The sequence below is a fragment of the Vanessa cardui genome, chromosome 7 (assembly GCF_905220365.1).
Source record: "Vanessa cardui chromosome 7, ilVanCard2.1, whole genome shotgun sequence".
Taxonomy (NCBI): domain Eukaryota; kingdom Metazoa; phylum Arthropoda; class Insecta; order Lepidoptera; family Nymphalidae; genus Vanessa; species Vanessa cardui.
This window is the reverse complement of record NC_061129.1, coordinates 12,205,275-12,224,798: the sequence shown is the minus strand read 5'-3', so window position 1 is coordinate 12,224,798 and position 19,524 is coordinate 12,205,275. Positions and strand designations below refer to the sequence as shown.

Below are 19,524 nucleotides of genomic sequence, written 5' to 3'. Positions count from 1 at the left end.
TTCGACAATAATTTCGAAAAAATTAATTAACATCTTAACCAATGATTACGGGTTCAAACCCAGGCAAGGACTACTATATACATATATGTGCTTAATTTGTGTTTATAATTCATCTCGTGCTCGGCGGTGAAGGAAAACATCGTGAGGAAACCTGCATGTGTCTAATTTCATCGAAATTCTGCCACATGTGCATTCCACCAACCCGCATTGGAACAGCGTGGTGGAATATGTTCCAAACCCTCTCCTTAATGGAAGAGGAGGCCTTATCTCAGCAGTGGGAAATTTGCAGGCCGGCAACCTGCATTAGTCATTGTAGAACATGCTGTGTGTGCTGTGCTCATTAATACTTTATTTAGGCTATATTACAAAATGTATTTTTTTTATAACTTAGCTATTGAAATGTTTCTGTTTCTAAATTTTATTTTAAATTTGTATTAAGTATGTCAGTTTAGTAAGTAAGTTTTTTTCATTGGTTATTATTTTTAGTTAATTTTTTGAGAATTTTAAAGAGCGACCTTTAGTACGAATTCGTTCATGTTCGAATACGAATGTCCGCCAGCAGCCTTTCTGGTGATTTTATTTCGATTGATTTGAAATAATTTCCTTCATTTTATAAATTTATGAAAAGCTAAGAAAACGGTTATGTTTTAAAAATAATATGCAGGCCAAGTTTCGTAATGATTTTTTTAGTTTTTAAAGCAGTTTTGAGGAAAAAAAAACAATAAAATACTGAAATAAATCCGTTTTCCGTCTCACATTTTTTTAATTTGGACCGATAATTCTTGTTTAAATATTGTCAAATATCCAGTGTTTAATCGTTTTTATAAAACAAAAAAAAAATGATTTTAATTGATACTTTTTGTAAAATAAATTTTTAAAGTTACATTTTGACAAATTTTGAAAAAAGCTAAAAATCGTGATAACTCAAAAATGGTTACAGCTTAGAAAACATTTGGCTAAATTGTATTTGCACTAAAAAAAGATTTAGTCCTTGATCCCTGTAAATATTTAAATAGTACTAAGCAATCTCGTTCAGTTCGAATTTAGACACTTTAACGCTTGTCGAAATAAGACCTTTTGTAATCCTCAACTCTCCGCGGAACCGTGACGGTTGACGATGTAAACTCCTTGTATTTTAATTACAAAGCATATTGCTTAATTATGAATTGATTTACGAAAGGTGTGGTATGTCATGATCATCATCATCAACAGCCTATAAATTTCCCACTGCTGGGCTAAGGACTCTCCCTTTTGCTCCAATGCTGGTTGGTGAAACTAGTCATAGCGATATTTTCCTTCACCTACGAGCACGAGATAACTTATAAACACAAATTAAACACATGAAAATTTAGTAGTGATTGCCTCGGTTTGAACCCGTAATCATTGGTAAGATGCGCGTTTCTAACCACTGCCATCTCGGGTCATAATATGTATGTTTCAGTATATATGAAACAAATTACATAGCTTCGTGAAATACGTATCTTTAAAGATTAAGCAAAGAATGAACACACTAAATCCAATTCAAACAATTTAATTAAAACATATTAAAGAAAAACGCTGCCTCAAAGTTAGGTGACTGTCTGAATAGACCAAGCTTACAGAGCTTAGATCTGTTCATTACTTTTTATTGACTTGCAGATAATTAACATTTTCCTTTATTTCCTCTAGAACTGGTTATCAGATCTCGAAATCTTCGCCACGTTGGTAGCAGCTGTCATCCACGACTTTGAGCATACGGGCACCACGAATAATTTCCATGTAATGTCTGGCTCCGATACGGCTCTGCTGTACAACGACAGAGCAGTGCTCGAGAATCACCACATAAGTGCCGCCTTTAGGTGAGTTCATAAAATTTATATTAATAACAATAAGAATCAAAAATCACTATAAACATTGTCATTGTATAAAATCTAACTATGTAGAATTAAAGAAAAAAAGTGATAGAATAAGTGTTTTTATTGTTAAGTTACTAAGTTGTCCATCGCGGCTTCGCTCTCGTTTTAAGGGGTTAGTCGTCCGACAAAGTTCCGTTCTTTCAATGTAATGTGTCAAATTTCTTCCAATTCAATTAATTGGTTTGGCCTTGAAAAAACATCAAATAGATAGACCTACCTTCACATATATAATATAAATACTATGTATACATACAATGTATACATAGTTATGATGTATCTCCTAGTTAACCTTTTGAATAAAGAATATTACGTTAAGTATATTTTTAATTTCATTTAAACGAATGCAATGTTCACAAAAAATTCTTTAACTTCTTTTTCTTTTTCTAATAAAAAGTCAAAAAGTTTACACCGTTTCGTAGTCGAGTCACAGTGTTAGGTACGACTTTGCCTGATAATCTTTGCTGCTAGTTTCATTTTCGTACTTTCTTACATTATTAATATTTTTATTTGCTTTTCGGACATTGCGAAAGTTATATTAATCTTGGCTTGTGTATAGTCGAGTCTAGTCTACCCAAGTCTGCTGTGCAATGGCGATGTTAGAAATGGTTAATTTCTCACAGAATTAATATAATAGATATAGGGGGGCGTCATTTTGTCACATCTAAAATGGCTTAAGTCATATTATTTTATAGTTTTGTTATTAGTAACATTTGTATCAAAATTTCTGAAAACCAGATTAATCTGTGATTCCGATCATACGATTAATTTTTAATATAAAAAAAATCAGATATACTGACAGTAGCGTAGCTTTGAGCCAAGTTTTCCGTGCAGGTATCATCAAACACTTATTCTAATTTTGAAATTACCTGAATGAAATTCTTCAAACTTTCGGTTGTTATTATTATAGATCAAGAATGTTTTGTGATTATCCTTTTGAATTCAACAAATAGCAGTGTATGACAGTTTGAGGGAGAGCTATAAGAAATCCTTTCAGTTCCGATAACTATAGGCGAAGTCTCTCTTCAAATTGGTCAAAAAAGCTGAACAATGTCCAAAACAATGGAATCGTGATTGGAAAATTATCAAAATAGATTCATAAGACAAACACTAGCCATACATTAAAAATAATGCACACCTACTTATACAAATGCATTAAGAATCTTTTATATTATAAAGTCGGTTAAAAAACAACAATGAAATTGTTAATTTATATGAATACAAAGGATTTGAAACAAATCGGAATGGTCTAAGCGTAGAAAAAGGCTATAACAATAATAGCTCGGGTAACAGTTAATTTCCCTGGAGACTGCCGGATCTTTTTCACACTATGTGAACACCGATCATTCGCAGTGAATAGTTGATGATGTTTATTTAAAATTTGTAGAATGTTTACCAGTTAATATAGCTAGTATTTATTGGGTAATTTAAATGTTTTAAATTACACTTTCCCGCTTTTTATTTCCTTTTGAAGTACACTTGTTAATTATATTTTTTATTTCCGCTACAATTCTGTTTTGTTTTTTTTTTTATATACAACAAAAAATATTAATTATCTCTTAAAAAGTAAAGTAAGTTTTTTTCATATTCAAACTATCGATAGTTTTATGAAGAAAGTTATTTAAAGTCATAGCTCATCTACAGTCTATATGTATCCCATGTCTGCGAATAATGGACCTACAGAACCTTATCACAAATTGACGGATTTATGAGTACGTGGCCTAATTTTTTCACACAAATTTCCAAGCACATATATATTGCTGGTATTTATTGCTTGCTGGATCACGTGTCGTAGATGTCATAAGCCAAATTTTGCGGTGCGGCACCCTAACCCTGTATTTAAGAATTTATTTTCTGAATATTTCACTGGCAACCAGTGGCAACGCTTTGCGATTTAAAATAATTTATGTAAATCTTTTCGAATACTATTTAGAAAAATAGTAAAGGTACGGTCTTCTACTTCCATAACGTTCGTTAAACGTTAATTTACGAATATGTCTCTTAGTTCTATCAACTTTCTTTCAAGTTAGCGTTTAAATATAACTCAAACAACCAAAACTTTTACATTTTGTGAACATTATTTCGCCTCTAATTCATCAATCATTTTGCTGTGACAAACTGCTATGGTTTCCATTATAATACGTATTACATCTCTGTCAGCACAGTCAAGATTGGAGATAGAATAATTTAGAGGGCAATAACATATTCTCTTTATTATATTCTTCAATAAAACATGTTATGTATCTATAATAAGGTTTTTTTGGCTTTCGTTAAATTAAGTCTTAGGCTCTCAGTAATTTTCTGACAAAGAAATAAAGATCGTAAGCCTGGCGTTCTACAGGTTAAATATTACCTACCTGTATGTTTAGCAAAATAAAAAAATATGTTACAATACCTATTTTACTTAAATAGTAAGGTTTACAAAAAAGTTGACTAAAGTAATTTTAATATTTTTTTGAATTATAACTAATAAAAAATATTTAAAAGAACTACTTATTTGTAATTGTCGTAATGTCGTATCTATTATATTTTCATATCATATCATGTATTTTTAATTTCAGACTGATACGTGACGAGGAATGCAACATACTCCAGAATTTGTCACGAGACGAATTCCGTGAATTCCGCACCCTCGTTATCGACATGGTGCTGGCGACAGACATGTCATTCCACTTCCAACAGCTGAAGAACATGAGATCCTTACTCACTCTCGCCGAACCAACGGTAGACAAGTCCAAAGCGGTGTCGCTCGTGCTACATTGCTGTGATATTTCACATCCGGCAAAGGTAAATTATAGTTACGCAGTCCTTGTATGTGTACAGAGTTTAGCAACTTAACTTTGTATTAAAAATAAAAAGTATTAATTTATAAAAAGAATTAAATAGAAATTGCATATTTAAATTATAAGGAACATGCTATAATTTTTTTTATTAATATAAGAATTAACAACATTAAATGCTTAAATATATATACAAATATGAACTAAAACTAGTTACTGTATAAATCTTGACCGCGTGGAATGGTGGCAAGAATGCTAGCAGCATTTCCCCGTTGAATCGCAATTCCGATCCTCTGGGCAAAAAACGAACCAGCCCTTCTGTCACCAGTGGAGGCAATGAGGCGAGGTGTAAAATGAATGTATTATAACATTTTCAGAGATGGGATCTTCACCACAGGTGGACTATGAGCCTGCTAGACGAATTCTTCCTCCAAGGTGACAAAGAGAGGGAGTTGGGACTTCCATTCAGTCCTCTGTGCGATAGGAATAATACCCTCGTAGCGGAGTCCCAAATCGGTTTTATAGACTTCATTGTTGAGCCCAGTATGGGCGTGTGTGCTGACATGCTGGAATGCATATTAGGGCCGCTGCATTCCAGCACCAAGAATTCTTCAAGTTCTGCTGGACAAGAGCCCATAAACGAGGAGAGCACAGGTATTATTCGTATGAATATTAGTATTTATTTCTTGAAGTAGAAACCTTTGGGAAAGTGTAACATAATGAGTATTTTTTTTCGTATAGGAGCTGAACCTATTAGTAAATTCAAGATAAAGAAACCGTGGGTTGCTTGTCTCACGGATAACAAGAAGATATGGAAAGAACAGGCCGCTAAAGGTAAATATTTCGTTGTGAGCAATCATGTAATACTGCTTTGCAGTTCTTTTAAGTTAATGCAAAAGTGTACTTATGTTAAATTTTATTGTAAAACATATATTCGCATATTTTGTTGGACGAAACTTTCTAGCAATTTTCTCGTCGAATCACTATTTCGATTTTCCGGACGACAATGCAAATATAATACTTATCAAAAGTGCAGGACATGGAAAGTCAAAGCAATTGATCTTTTGTACAACTTGAACATAAGCGAGTTTCAATAATAATGAGCAAATATAAATTTATACAAAACGTTTACGCGATCGTTAGACAAATATTCTAAAGAAGAAAACAGACAATAAATAATGACATAATTAAGAAATACATACTCATATGTTACTATTAATATTACAGATGCTGAAGCACGAGCTAAGCTAGAGGAGGAAACGAATGGTACATCCCCACCAACAGAGGAATAATATTTAGCCACATTTGTAAATAGCGTGAAAACTAGTTGTTGCAACATGTTTCAGTCACTGTTAAATAAGAGCTAGGCTATTCGTATACATCGTTGTCACGTTTGCTTGTCACCAACGATATTTTGTATTATTTGCACAAAGTTAACGATCATTTATTTCTTCTTTCTGGTGTATTTTAGTGGTGTAAAAATAGTTTAGTATTGACTTTGAAAGAAGAATTTATTATTCAAATTTAGAATTATTATTTTGTTATGTTATTTCTTTTAAATTAATTTGAATTAAAACAACCATGTTTAAAGTAACGAAAAATAAATAAAAATTGACTGTTAAAATATTGTTAGGTTAGACACTTAATTTTGTTCCTAGAACAATTTTAAATATCGAAATATTGGATCGGATTTAAATTAAATTGATAAAAAAGATTATTAAACCCTCACATTTTACATTTTGACAGATAGACAGATCTTAACGCTAGTCTTTAGAAACAGAACAAACGCATTTTCACAATAAGAATATTAGTAATAACATTAATATTATCAACATTTGTGTGATAGCTTAATTAATTTTCAATACTTTTTAATGAAGTAACAAAACGCAAATATATTATATTAGTACATACTTTCTCTTAAAGGGAATAGAACATATATTCACATACTTGATAGCAGATATAGCCCAGACGGTAGAACAGTTCGATTTTTCATCATTTATAGCCGTGTGATGAAATTCCACCACAAAAAAGCACTTATGTATCCACTAAACTGCACTGAAACCGGTCTATGAAACAAACTGCAAACCTTTTTCTTATCAAGAGGGAAGGCTTTGTCCAGCCGTGCGGCTTCTGAGAGATGCTACTATAAGATACTTTTGATTTACTTAGAACAGTAAACGCACAACATTTTTAAATCAATGCAAATACAGAATAATAATTATTAGATATAAGACAAGCTGGACTCATTTATACTTCTATGGCATATAAGCAATTATATATGGATATAGATTTAGGATTTTTTTACCAGAAAGAAGAAACAACATGGTCATATACCTTAATATTAATGCACAATATCTGATGTAAGTATAAATTCTCTATGTGGAAGACAACGTAGTGAGTTTTATTCGAATAGGCGAACGCCGTGGAGCGGCGACGCCGGTAGTGTAAATAGTGTTAAGTAGCTTTAAACCTTATACTTTGCTTATAAAGTTTAATTTCGTCGAGCAGGACTCGATAACAAAATCTCTATTTATTATTATTCTGTAAATATACTTCAAATTTGTTATTCCGTTATTTAAATATATACTCCTGTTAAGTTAATTTATTTACTTATAAATTATAGAAACAGTAGGTAAGTATTATTGAATTAAATAAAATCTTTATGAATTATATTTTTCCTGCTATAGAGATAAATAATATATATTTAAGACAAAAACATTGAGGATGTTTATAAAAATACCTGAATGTGTTTATTTTAATAAAACCTATCAATATTTAACAGTCGTAAGCCTTTGCTTTCAAACTTACATTTTGTTCACCACATATAATAAAATACAAGCTATAATAATTTAAGTGTAATTCTTGAATACTTTAAAATACACCTAGATTTAAGATACGATTATGACATTAAAAAATACGTATAGTATTTAATTAAATTAAATTAATATCAGTTGCGGATGACAAAGAAAATATCTTCGTATAATAAATTGCATTTTATCGTTAGAACTATAGACACATAGAACTTTTCTGTACTTAATCTCTCAGAAAAAATAGGTTTTAAGAGCCAATGTATAATATAATATAAATTGCTGGTGTTGGAGCAAAAGGTACATATTAGAATTTGCATCTCTCTTCGATGAAAACTTTACTTATATTTATTAATATAGTACCTATACTTAAACTGTATAATGTAGTTTTAAACTTAGTCATAATAATCTTAACCCATATAAAAATACGCTTATTAATTTTAATAATTCCGATTAAATTGGAGTCCTGATATTCCCTGACCAAGTGTTATTGTGAAATCATTTTGTAAATTACGAAGAATCATCTCTTTAGATATAGATAGATTATTATATCTAGATATAATTCGTGGTTTAAGATGTTTTGCTTTCTATCGCTAGAAGCAGCACTTCACTTGGATTATCGTGAACGTTGGATATCAATTTGTTTGGCAAAGTATTTATTATATTCGCACTTATAAAAGGCGGTTTATTTACATAAGGAACCACAAACAACTCATATATATGTAATGAACCCAGCTTGGAAGGTCTTTGCCTAATTTAACTCTTGCGGTGTACAAACTCCTGCAGCATCGGGCGTGTGGATACACGTGGTGGTGGTGTAGATACACTTTTTTTATTTGAATTTTACTCGTGCAAATCATTATTTGGTCACACGCAAAACAGTCTCCAAGTGAAGTACCGCCATAAGATATTGTAGTTATATATGTATGACTCAAAATCAAGATTGCGCTATAAAATAAATGAAAATTTCTAAACGTTTTATAACATTAAGACCGAACGTTAAAGGTGTAGAGTAAGGTGAAGAACGAGTGTCCTAACATCCTAATGTTTAATTAAAGGACCGATCTGGCCGTCCTTGTTAGTCTGTGAGAAACGAAACATTCGTCCTTATAATTCCAGCACCAGAAATCTCAGGACACTTTTAATCCTGCAATCGTTGATAAATTCTAAATCATATCTTATAAAACTCATAAACAATCATATCAAACACAAGTATGATCGTTTACAAGTTATTCATTTAAATTAACATTACGGAATGATTCTTCCCTTATCGATTTCTGAAACCTACAAATTCCAAAACATGGCCTACTTCTCAAAACTCGAAATAGATACGTGGGACCATTCTCTATGAATATCATGACAGAATCATAATCACTCTATATTAGGTCCCTAAGTTCGATTCCAGGGATGGTAAGGCTAGATTTTAACCAACTGGTTACGCTTATAAAAGATTGTACTATAGATCTTTTTATATATTTATCAAATATTTAAATAATAGATAATATTATATTATGTATTGTGCGTTTATATAATTACAGAGTAAATTAATATATTAATAGAGAATGATACAGTTCTAGTAAGTAGTTGTCAATGCCATTCAGATTGGGGTTATAGCTTTATAAAAAGTAGTTTTAGAATAATTAAGTCACTACACTGTAATATTTAGGTAATGATCATGCTTACGATTAATTAATCGCTAAGTAAATAAATGGTTTTAAAAGTGTCATGAATATTAAAATTTAATTAAAAATGAATAATAGGTATAATATTTTTCGATCTATCTCTTAACTAACAGAAATACAATCACGATTTTTTAATATATTCATTCATTATCCCTGATTTAATTTATCTGGGGACCCAAAGTAAAGATGAAGACTTCAGATTTAAGACTTTGACAACACTCTTTCGCAACTACCACCTTTACAGTCTACTCCCAGTGTTTTTTTTTTTTAAATATGTATTTCAACAAAATCTATTAAACCTATACCAATCATAAGTGGTACACGTGATAAAGTATCTCATTCATATTGAATTTATATTTTAATTGAAACTAGCTAATTAATACTTATAACAAAATTTACCTTACATGACTAGGTGTCTAGTTTTTTCGCTCGCGAAACTATTTTAAATGTCATGAAAAAAAATGATAAGATTGTTACGTTAATATGATTATTACCTAGGCGTTCCAGGAATGTACCATACTTGAATTATTTTGTCCGGACCTAGCCGCAATATGTAGATAAAATTTACTTTTAAATATTAGAAAGCAATATAGTCAACATATGATATATGTAAATATAAGTTTTACTTTCATTTTGCCTACTCTACCCGTCTTTATCTGTACTAGCTTAGCTGTATCTGAACCTTTACTGTATATTAAGAATAAACCTATATATTAAAAATGGTATATAAGTAGTTTATAAAGCTTCTAGCATTTTGTATCAATTTATGAGCTTGTGCTCAAATCCTTACGTTCAATATAAACTGAACTTAAATTATATAGTTAAATATTCCTATAATTCTTATTATTAAAAATTATTGTCTATTATAATTCGAGTAAATACCAATCGATTTTATTTAAATGAAATGTACCTACTTGATTATAATTATTTTAAAATAAGAATATTTTTTAAAAACAAAATTATTTCTAGTTTCTACTATTAAAAAAAGACAGCCAACGGATCATAAATTGATTATGATTTATCGTTAAACTTATTAAAATGCAATCTCTTTGCACCTCAATACAAACTACCTTATTATTTGTGAATTTAATTCAATGTGTGTCGTTTTTATTAACATTTTTTTCTACTTGTAAATAATAGCTAACTTAATACCTTGAGATATATGTATAATATTTAAAAATGAAATAAAGATTTTCGTAGAAAATTTGTTTTATTTTTTACATAAGTGTCAAAAGCTACATTGTTGAATAAGGACAAAGATCTTATGAGGAACATACATTGCTTACACAGATAATTCTATTTCTCTTTTTAAAAAAACAACTTCATTTTTAAAAATATTAGGAATACAATTTCTTTTGCAAAATTTTTGTTATGACAATTACAGCGTTTCTATAGTTGCATTTCTTGCAAGCTCAGCTTAGGTTTGTTGTTTTAATTAAAGATGACAGCCAAATAATATGTCATTATGCACAACATTCTATTATGTTAAATTTACTTTAAAACTTTAGTTACTTTTCATGATTTTGGGACTGTATTCGTTGAAAATTGTTAGTTTTATTTGCAAATTTTCGTAAAACATATATATTTATATAATTAAAAACTGTTAAAAGGAACTCATTGAAAAACAAACAAATTAATACAAAACTAAATGACATTAACATGAAACACAATAATAACATACTATATAATTTATATATACTTTATTTTACACAATTACATATAGCAGTATTGTGGCTGTGTAAAGATCATCAGCTGTTGACACACAGCTCATACGAGATTGATATTCTAAATAAATCAGCCTTTCAAAATGCAAAGGTAAATTAGAAGAAAACTTCATTTTTATGTAACAATAAATATCCACACCAATAAAAACATTTATTGGCTTAGACAAGATAAAATGCACTGAAATTGCATTGTACATATTGTATAAAATTTTATCTCTCGGTAAGTAAATTCACAATTGGTGTATTAAAACAATATATATATATATATATATATATATATTGTTCGTTCGTTTTATATATATATATATATATATATATATATATATATATATATATATATGTAAGCATAACTTTATGTTATTTATTTGTTTAAAAAGGTCATGAGATTGAATAAAGCAGTGAACAAGTATATGTAATGTAACAGGCCGTCAATGTCCTGCATAACATCCTATTTAACGTCTAAGGCCTCCTTTCACAATAGTTTTGGTGCTTATTCCAAATATGTTCAATAATAATAAATACAAATACAAAGTATATATAGAAGTAAATAATAATACATATATATAAAATAATTATACACTGAATATGTTTATGATAAAACTATACCTTAATGACAATATAGAAACAAATACAAAACAAAATCTTACACAAAGTAATCATTTCGACAATATTTTATTTATATCACATTATTAATAATTCTACATACATATACTAGTTTTGAAAGTCAAACTTTCCTCGCCTTTCCAAGCAAATTTAAGCTTCATAGCAAGCACTCTTACTATAGGTACTCAACAAAATTGTTGTTAGCAAAAATTTCTAAGCTTTTAACAAAACTAGCTTAGTATGAACTTATGGACTTTACCAAATACATTTATTTGTACCGTAAGTGCTCTTACGTCTGTTTTCTGTCTATTGCATGTGATTGTGCCTTCAATGACATCACCTTTTTTTACCTCAACACAATTTCTGAAATAGAAAACTGTCTGTTTCCAATGTGTAGGTGTTTTATGAGGTCCTGTTGTAAATGACACACTTTGAGGTAGATCAAAGAATGTATCAAAATAACCAACTAGTGATGTAATAAAACCGTCATTTGTTATTGGTAATTTGAAGTTGGACGTAAAATTTAATGTATCAATATTACAAGTATTAATGTCAATTTCTTTAATGATACAAGGTTCAGATAAAATGTGCTTAGCTGGTACAACATCTATACTTGCTTCTCTAACGACTTCAGATTTCATGCAATTCATTTTGTAGCCGTAAACGTTAGACCAGAATTCTATTAATTTTTTGTGTGTGTCGACATCACCATTGGCTACTAGACTAATATTACACTTATTTGGCAGCAGCAATCCACCAGGCTTCATGCAGTGATCACGAGCGTATATCACACTATCCAACATTCCTTCAAATAGTAAAAAGTAACCCATCCATTCTGAAACTATTATGTCAACTTTTTCTTCAAGTTGTGTATTTTCTAGCCTACCTTTTATTGTTTTTATATTGTTTTCTAGATTGTTCTCTCTTATAATGTCCATTGCATGATAAATAACTTCAGATTGGTCTAATGCATATACTTTCTTTGCTCCTGCTGATGCTGAAAACATAGAAAGTATACCTGTCCCACACCCTAGGTCCAGTACCACCTTATCTTTTATTGTTTCTTTGTTATTGAGAATAGCATCCCTATATGATTCTGTGCGAACCTTATCAGACAGCATGTCATAGTGTATACCAAAATGAGCGTAACTGTTGAAGTAACCTTCATCACTTTCTAATGGAACTTTAGAAACACAATCAACAATAACAGTACTATCACTGATGTTGTTAGAAGGACCACCATCCACAAGAGATTTCATAGACTCTTTCATTTTAACCATATCTTCTTTCGCCATTTGTAAGTGAGTCTGACTTTCTTTTAACTGCTCTGTCAATGCCTGTATTGTTCTTTGGAGTTCCGTGAAGTGGGGTTGGGAAAGAGTGACTAGGCCGTTTTCGACGTTTGCATGATAAGATTTAGGCGAAGTAGGCTTCTCGGTTATAGTATCAAAATCAAACATCAACCATTCATCATTATCTACAGGCTTAAGATACTTTTCGTCGTCCCAAAGTGGTTTTGTAGCAGCCATGATCTCGTCAGAATTCGGTTTGTGTGTCTTTATATAATTAATCAATTTGATGTAAGAATAGCAATCCATGTTGAATTTAATTTTCAAGGAGTTTAAGTTAAACCCATGGGCTTCTTCACAATGTGCCACAGTTTCTTCTATAGTTGAAAAATTCTTCGTACAAAATAAACACGTTACAGAAACATCGCTAGTTTCCATTTCTTGCCATTCATCTTCTTCATAATGTTCATCATCGGAACTTAAATCGGGCACGTCCGACATTTTCTTTAAGTATAAGTGAACTTAATTTTAATTTAAGGAAGAAAACCGTATTTAAGGCTTAATTTGTTGAGCTATCAAAACCATGTGGTAAATACCGAGTGACAATTCAGAATTGACAAATGACAATTCCCAAATACTGTCATTGACAAACAACATAGATTACAAAAAATAAAGTTTCAAGAAATCATAAAAATCTATACACATACATTTCTTCAGAATATACTCTCAGATATTTATTTGTCGAAATAACTATTGTTAATACAATACATGTTGTCAGAATAGGAAGTAATAGAGTAATAATATTAATGCAATATTTAAACAAACGTTAGGCATTGACGACAATCGTTGCTAAGGTTACAACTTGTACACGTTTCAAAACAAAAAAATACTATCACTTTACTCAAAATGAAGCTTAAAATATCTTTTTTAAAAGAACCAAAGCATGTCGGGGTGGTATCATGTGTGAGCTGGAATAATACAGAAGACGTATTTTCATGCGGGTATGCATTTAATTTATAAGTAGCACAAAAAAAATAAGACCTGAACTATATTAGTCAATCGCCTGTTTCACATAATTACCCAAGTGTATATTATTTATTACATTCTGCCTTCTTAAATATTTTAGCGACGATCACAAACTTCTGAAATGGAATTTAGTCAACGGAGAATGTTTAACAGTCACTACATTCCCAGATGATTTTTATCCTATTTGCATGCACTTATTTCCCAAAATAAATATGGGAAGCAGCAAACACCAACACGACGTTATATTAATCGCGTGCGCTGACGGCAAGTAAGTTTATTTTTTAAATTTGACTAATTCTTATCTTGACTTTAAAACATTTTAAAACTATAATTTTTATTATTTTTGTAATTTCATTATTTTCTTTTAATTATTTTTATTTATGTACTAGATTTCACATTGTTAATAACAATGGTCGCATAGAAAAAAGTGTGAATGCTCACCAAGGAGCGTGCCTAGCTGCTCAGTGGAGTCCTGATGGGGCTGGTCTACTCACAGGTTTATGATTATTTTTAATAAACGATAGAGGGCGGACAATTTTCACTACAATGCAATCGAAAAGAAAAAGTTTCTGTTTAGCCGTTTTTCGATTCTTCTAACTCAATAATCCAAATGAGATTCGGCCGCAGTTGAATAGGAATACAATAGAGAACGTATCGTTACCGCTTTATGTATGTATATTAGTAGAATCGATCTCAAAGTTGCTTATGAAGTTTAAAATTTCATACTTTCCCATATAACTTTATATATATTTCAGTGGAACTGCAAAAACCACATTTTATTTCATCGGTTCTTTTTTATTTCTTAGCTGGCGAAGACGGTTTTATAAAGGTTTGGTCTAGGAATGGTCTATTGCGATCCACCGTATTGCAATCCGACGTACCTTGCTACGGATGCATTTGGAGCCCCGACAGTAGTGCCATTTTATACACGAAGGATAACTCGCTTGTGATAAAATATTTAAATTCTAGCTCTAAGATAACAACGGTACGAAACCCTTTTATTATTTCTTGAAGGGTTTATTTCTTCTTTTGAAAAATTACCTGTGCAAAAAATATTTACTTTTCAGTGGAAAGCCCATGAAGGCATAATATTATGCGCTGCCTGGAATGCGAACAACAATTTAATCATTTCTGGTTCTGAGGATGGATACTCTAAGGTTATAGTTTGGTTTTACTCAATACCTATAATATATAGTTAAAACATTTGAATGTAATCATAATGTTTGTACCTAGATTTGGGATACGTTCGGCCAGCAAATTTCGGTAAGCGTGAAACACGATCAGCCTATAACTAGTGTAAGCTGGTCCCCTGCTGGTGATATGTTCATCATCGGCAGTTATAACTTGATTCGGCTCTGCAATGCAAATGGTGTAAGTAGATGTCTAAAGTTAACTTTCAAGCTGTGATAAAATACAAACCGCCGTAATTCAGATAATATATATTATCGATTCCAATGGCACCAGGTGACAAAAATATAATGTATACTGTTCGTGAGAAATTGTGTTTTAAATTTTGAAGATGTCAATATCGAAACAACATACATCATAATCTAAAGTATGCACGGATACTGCAGATACATATGCCAATCGTTAATTTTTTAATGAAGCCAATTGCAAACCATTGAATAGGTAATCCCAATACTATACCAATCACTTCGGTCTGGCTTCATCAATCAAGTGATTTAACGTCTGGCCTCAATACAAGAAAGACTTTTAAGAGCTATAGTAAAATATATTTTAAGCAATTTCATACTATAAATATTGAAACATTTGAAGACATCTTGTTCAAAATTTAATCTTTAAATTGGTGAATTGATATAATTAGAAAACCCTTTTAGTGGTCGCATTGCCTGGATCGTCCGTCAACAGGCAGTATTTATAGTATAGCGTGGTCATCTGATGGTACACAATTAGCAGCTGCATGTGCTAATGGGCATGTACTGTTCGCTCATATAATTGACAGGTTGGTTTATTTTTTTTATTATTTACTTGCCAAAATTTTAATTGCAATCATCATAATGTGGTAATATTTTAAAGACATTATTTTGTAATATTAGCTTAAATTTTATCATATGCAGTTAAAATTTGGTACTAAATAAGTCCATGAATACACGATAGAGTGAAAAGTATTATAGCGATAAATCATTCTTCTCCGTAAAGCAAGAATCGTGTACAACTATTTTAGTCTTGTAGATATACTTGTAATTCTTTGTACAATTGTTTTTTAGAGAATACACTTGGAAAAATTACGCTTGCACCCAAACTGGACGTAAAGTGATCTCTATTAAAAACATCCTAACAGATCAGAGTGATCAATTGGATTATCCTGATAGAGTTATCCAAATAGCGTTAGGATTCAATCATTTAGTCATAGCTACTGTGAAACAATGCTTCATTCATAAACTGACATCATGGAACACGCCTGTAACATTCGACCTGAAGGAGGGTACTATAAGCATGATCTTACTTTCAGAAAGGTAATCTAAATATTATATAAAACCTTTTTCCATAATATTGTCCAAAAACGTTTATATAAGTTTATTTTGATTTATATTTATCTGTGGAATCGTCATTACAAGATATATTTATTGTAGATGTATATGTGTTATTGAAAGAGCTGGCGTCTCAATATATAGTTATATGGGACGATTGCTAGCGAGTCCTCGGTCTGGATCACGACCGGAAACTCTAGGAAGGGCTGCAGTTTCCCTAGGACCTGACACGTTTGCCGTTATTGATCAAACTGATAGAAAAGGTAATCTAGACATAAGTTTGCTTGTATTATATTAGTTGCTGAGAACATTATATAGTTACGTAAAATTTAGGTCACTTTGAAATTAAATACCTATTATAAGTGAGGATTTTAAATACACTCGTATACTTCTTCACTTAGTAATGATATGTAAAGTCAATTATAAAAATCATAGCGTCTAGAAGATATTAGATGAAAAGCGAATCTACCGTGAGAAATGAAGGAATTATCAACTTGTCTAGTGGTACAAATGCTTAAAATACACATGCATTATGAAATATTTAGTAGTATAGTTAATAGTTTTTAAAATTTTCCAATGTTTAAACTTTTACAGCAATTTACGTCCATGATCTACCAACTGGTTTAATTGTTCGAAGTTCAAGTGATAATGCTGTTACAAAGCTAGTACATAAAATGACAGTTTCTAGTATTGCATTGAGTCAAGCAGGACCGATCAACGAGCGACAGCTTGCTCTGCTGGATTACAACAGGGATTTGTATGCTATTACTGTAAAAGATCCAAAATCTAAATTTGTAAAATTGGGTAAGTTCAACGAAATAATTCGCGAGCGTTTTTCTTTTGACATATTTGTAACTTGTTTTTATTTCATGAAGGATCTCAAGTTTTGAGTATAATCTGGAGCGCAGAAACAGAATTGTTAGTGGGATTGCGAGCGAATTCTGTTATCGCATGGTGTTGCTCGCGAGCCGCTACCCAACCAGATTGGCTTGCATTAACCACTGTTAGTAAGGACATTAGGTATGATTTCCATTTTAGTAGTACCCAAACAACATAAAAAATCAGCATTCGGAAACTACACTCTAATATTATTTAGTTTAATTTTGAACAAAATTATGATGTTTTCAATTGTTTTTACATAATTGCGATTTTGAAACTGAAGTTTGTCACTATACTCCAGCCAAATTCGATGTGGAATGTTTAATAACAAAGCGTTGCTTAGCAACCAACGTCAAGCAGATTCTCAAAACATTTTTAGAAATATGTACAACAATTATTTTTGATGTTAATAAAAATTAAATTTGATGATTAATAATAAAATATTTAAGACAAAGGACTAAGCGCATTCTTGGTTATAATTATAATACTTATGATCATCTGGAATAATGTAGATCTCAAAAATAATACCTCCAATTTTAAAATGATATCAGAAATCACATCGTAGGTATATAATTCGCTTTATTAACTTTATCTATCGCCGCCCAAACGACAGGACTCATTAAGATTAATTTGAAACAGTGATTTTAGTGCTATATTTATGCTAGCCAAAACAAGATGTCTTTTGTTTAATCTATGTGTAATGAAACGTTGTGTGTAATGTTAACATTCTTAACCTGTTGTGGTTATACTACCATTATAATACGACTAAAAATATACACCAAAAATTACGAAGAGCCTGTATCGCTATTATATACCTTCCTAAATCTGCCAATTGCTTAAAAAACACTCCAAATGTTACAATACAAACCTGCGATTTCTTTACGTCAGTATTAAAATATAGGGTTGTTAGTTTTGTAGTAATATTATAGTGGTAATTAAAAATTTTTAAACTTTTATTTTAAGCTAATTTTCATATAAATTATGCATTGAGCGGCTAAATAAAATTTTTGGATTCTGTATTAAATTAAATTTTTTGTGTTTAAACAGGAAATTGTGTTATAATGAACATAGTTGTAATTATAATAATAATTATTTTTTATTAAGAGTGTATCAACCCTAATTATGATGACACATGGTTTGTTTACTAAAATTCCAGATCGAATGTGGCTGGAGTATAGTAATATTGTTTTATTTCATTAGCTTCATTTAAAAATTTTGAAAAGTGATTCCTTTCGTAGTGTCTATAACGTACAGAATGCTCTGAAAAGATTGTTACCTATTATTTATGAAAAATTTTAAAAATAAGGCGAAAAAGTGTTGTTATCAGTGATTTAGGTCGCAACCCGAGTATTGTAAGCGTCGAAGACGGTGTCGTATGCATCTGTCGTGGGAACGGTTCGTTGTTGTGCGTGTCTCTTGCGGCCTTCCCTGAGAAATTATTGAAGCATGTTGCTGGCAATATGTGGCAGGAAGCTCTCCAGGTAGGTACAGTTACATTATTTTATCTTCTATCGACACATACTGGCAGTAGACTCACCCTTCGTCTGCCATGCCTAAGTTCTAAAAGACCTTTCACAATGATTGGTCTTTCAGTAGTGTGTAATATAAATAAAAGAAAAAAGAAACAATTAACATAATCATATTGAATCTTCTCTTTTCATAATTCATCATTTAGTTATGCCGTACTGTAGAGGATGAAACACTATGGGCTTGCCTTGCTGTACTGGCTTGGCAGTACAATCAGTTAGCAGTTGCGGAAGAAGCATTTGCTCTAATACATCAATACTATCAAGTCTGTTACATACAACATCTAAGGGTAAGCTCATTAATCATTTCTTAATTATACTAGTTTAAAGAGTAATTTGAAGTAGTAACATCTGGATAACGATAGTTGTTTTTAATTTTAGCGCCATTATGCCTATTAGCTCGATTCTAGGATATTTTTTAAATTTTTTTACCTTATTCCAGAGTTCCATCCCAGAGAAATTGTCCGCTTAGAATGAATGAAAGTAACCAGACAGAATAAATGTTATATTAAAATAAACTATCTAATAAATAACTTTAATGTTAAGCTTATACTATGGCTATCATTTATATGATCCCTAAAACATTAATTTTAAGTATTATACGTATCTTATAAAACTAATTAAACAAATTAAAATTGACTGTTGACTGTTTACTTTTTTAAATTTTTTCCGTTGTTAGTATTTATCAATATAATTAGTCAATTTAAAAACATTAACATTAAATTTTACACATGATTATTTAGACATTTATATTTTTAATAACTCTCATATCAGTATAGTTAATTTTACTTTAAATTAATGTATATTTCTTAAAACAATTGTTT

The 19,524-nt window shown here is 30.7% G+C and overlaps 3 protein-coding genes across 3 annotated transcripts in view; 2 read left to right on the top strand and 1 right to left on the bottom strand.

Annotated features, from left to right (window-relative positions):
• The window catches only part of LOC124531087 (calcium/calmodulin-dependent 3',5'-cyclic nucleotide phosphodiesterase 1), a 288,992-nt gene extending 278,532 nt beyond the window's left edge, over nucleotides 1–10,460 (top strand). The window contains exons 10-14 of the mRNA XM_047105541.1: nucleotides 1,669–1,838; nucleotides 4,454–4,679; nucleotides 5,050–5,326; nucleotides 5,414–5,506; nucleotides 5,900–10,460. Coding sequence (XP_046961497.1) covers nucleotides 1,669–1,838; nucleotides 4,454–4,679; nucleotides 5,050–5,326; nucleotides 5,414–5,506; nucleotides 5,900–5,964 — 831 coding nt within the window. The 3' untranslated portion in view covers nucleotides 5,965–10,460. The remainder of the gene's footprint in view (nucleotides 1–1,668; nucleotides 1,839–4,453; nucleotides 4,680–5,049; nucleotides 5,327–5,413; nucleotides 5,507–5,899) is intronic.
• A 749-nt stretch (nucleotides 10,461–11,209) lies between these two features.
• Nucleotides 11,210–13,390, bottom strand: LOC124531090 (protein arginine N-methyltransferase 3). The gene has a single exon (XM_047105545.1). The coding sequence runs from the start codon at nucleotides 13,276–13,278 to the stop codon at nucleotides 11,719–11,721; it is 1,560 nt and encodes a 519-aa protein (XP_046961501.1). The 5' UTR covers nucleotides 13,279–13,390; the 3' UTR covers nucleotides 11,210–11,718.
• A 264-nt stretch (nucleotides 13,391–13,654) lies between these two features.
• LOC124531259 (intraflagellar transport protein 80 homolog) lies at nucleotides 13,655–19,224 on the top strand. Its single transcript, XM_047105761.1, has 14 exons — nucleotides 13,655–13,778; nucleotides 13,904–14,071; nucleotides 14,193–14,299; nucleotides 14,610–14,788; nucleotides 14,871–14,960; nucleotides 15,037–15,174; nucleotides 15,642–15,766; nucleotides 16,032–16,280; nucleotides 16,398–16,558; nucleotides 16,890–17,099; nucleotides 17,171–17,315; nucleotides 18,502–18,655; nucleotides 18,850–18,990; nucleotides 19,143–19,224. The coding sequence occupies exons 1-14, from the start codon at nucleotides 13,684–13,686 to the stop codon at nucleotides 19,170–19,172; spliced, it is 1,992 nt and encodes a 663-aa protein (XP_046961717.1). The 5' UTR covers nucleotides 13,655–13,683; the 3' UTR covers nucleotides 19,173–19,224.
• The last annotated feature ends 300 nt before the right edge of the window (nucleotides 19,225–19,524 follow it).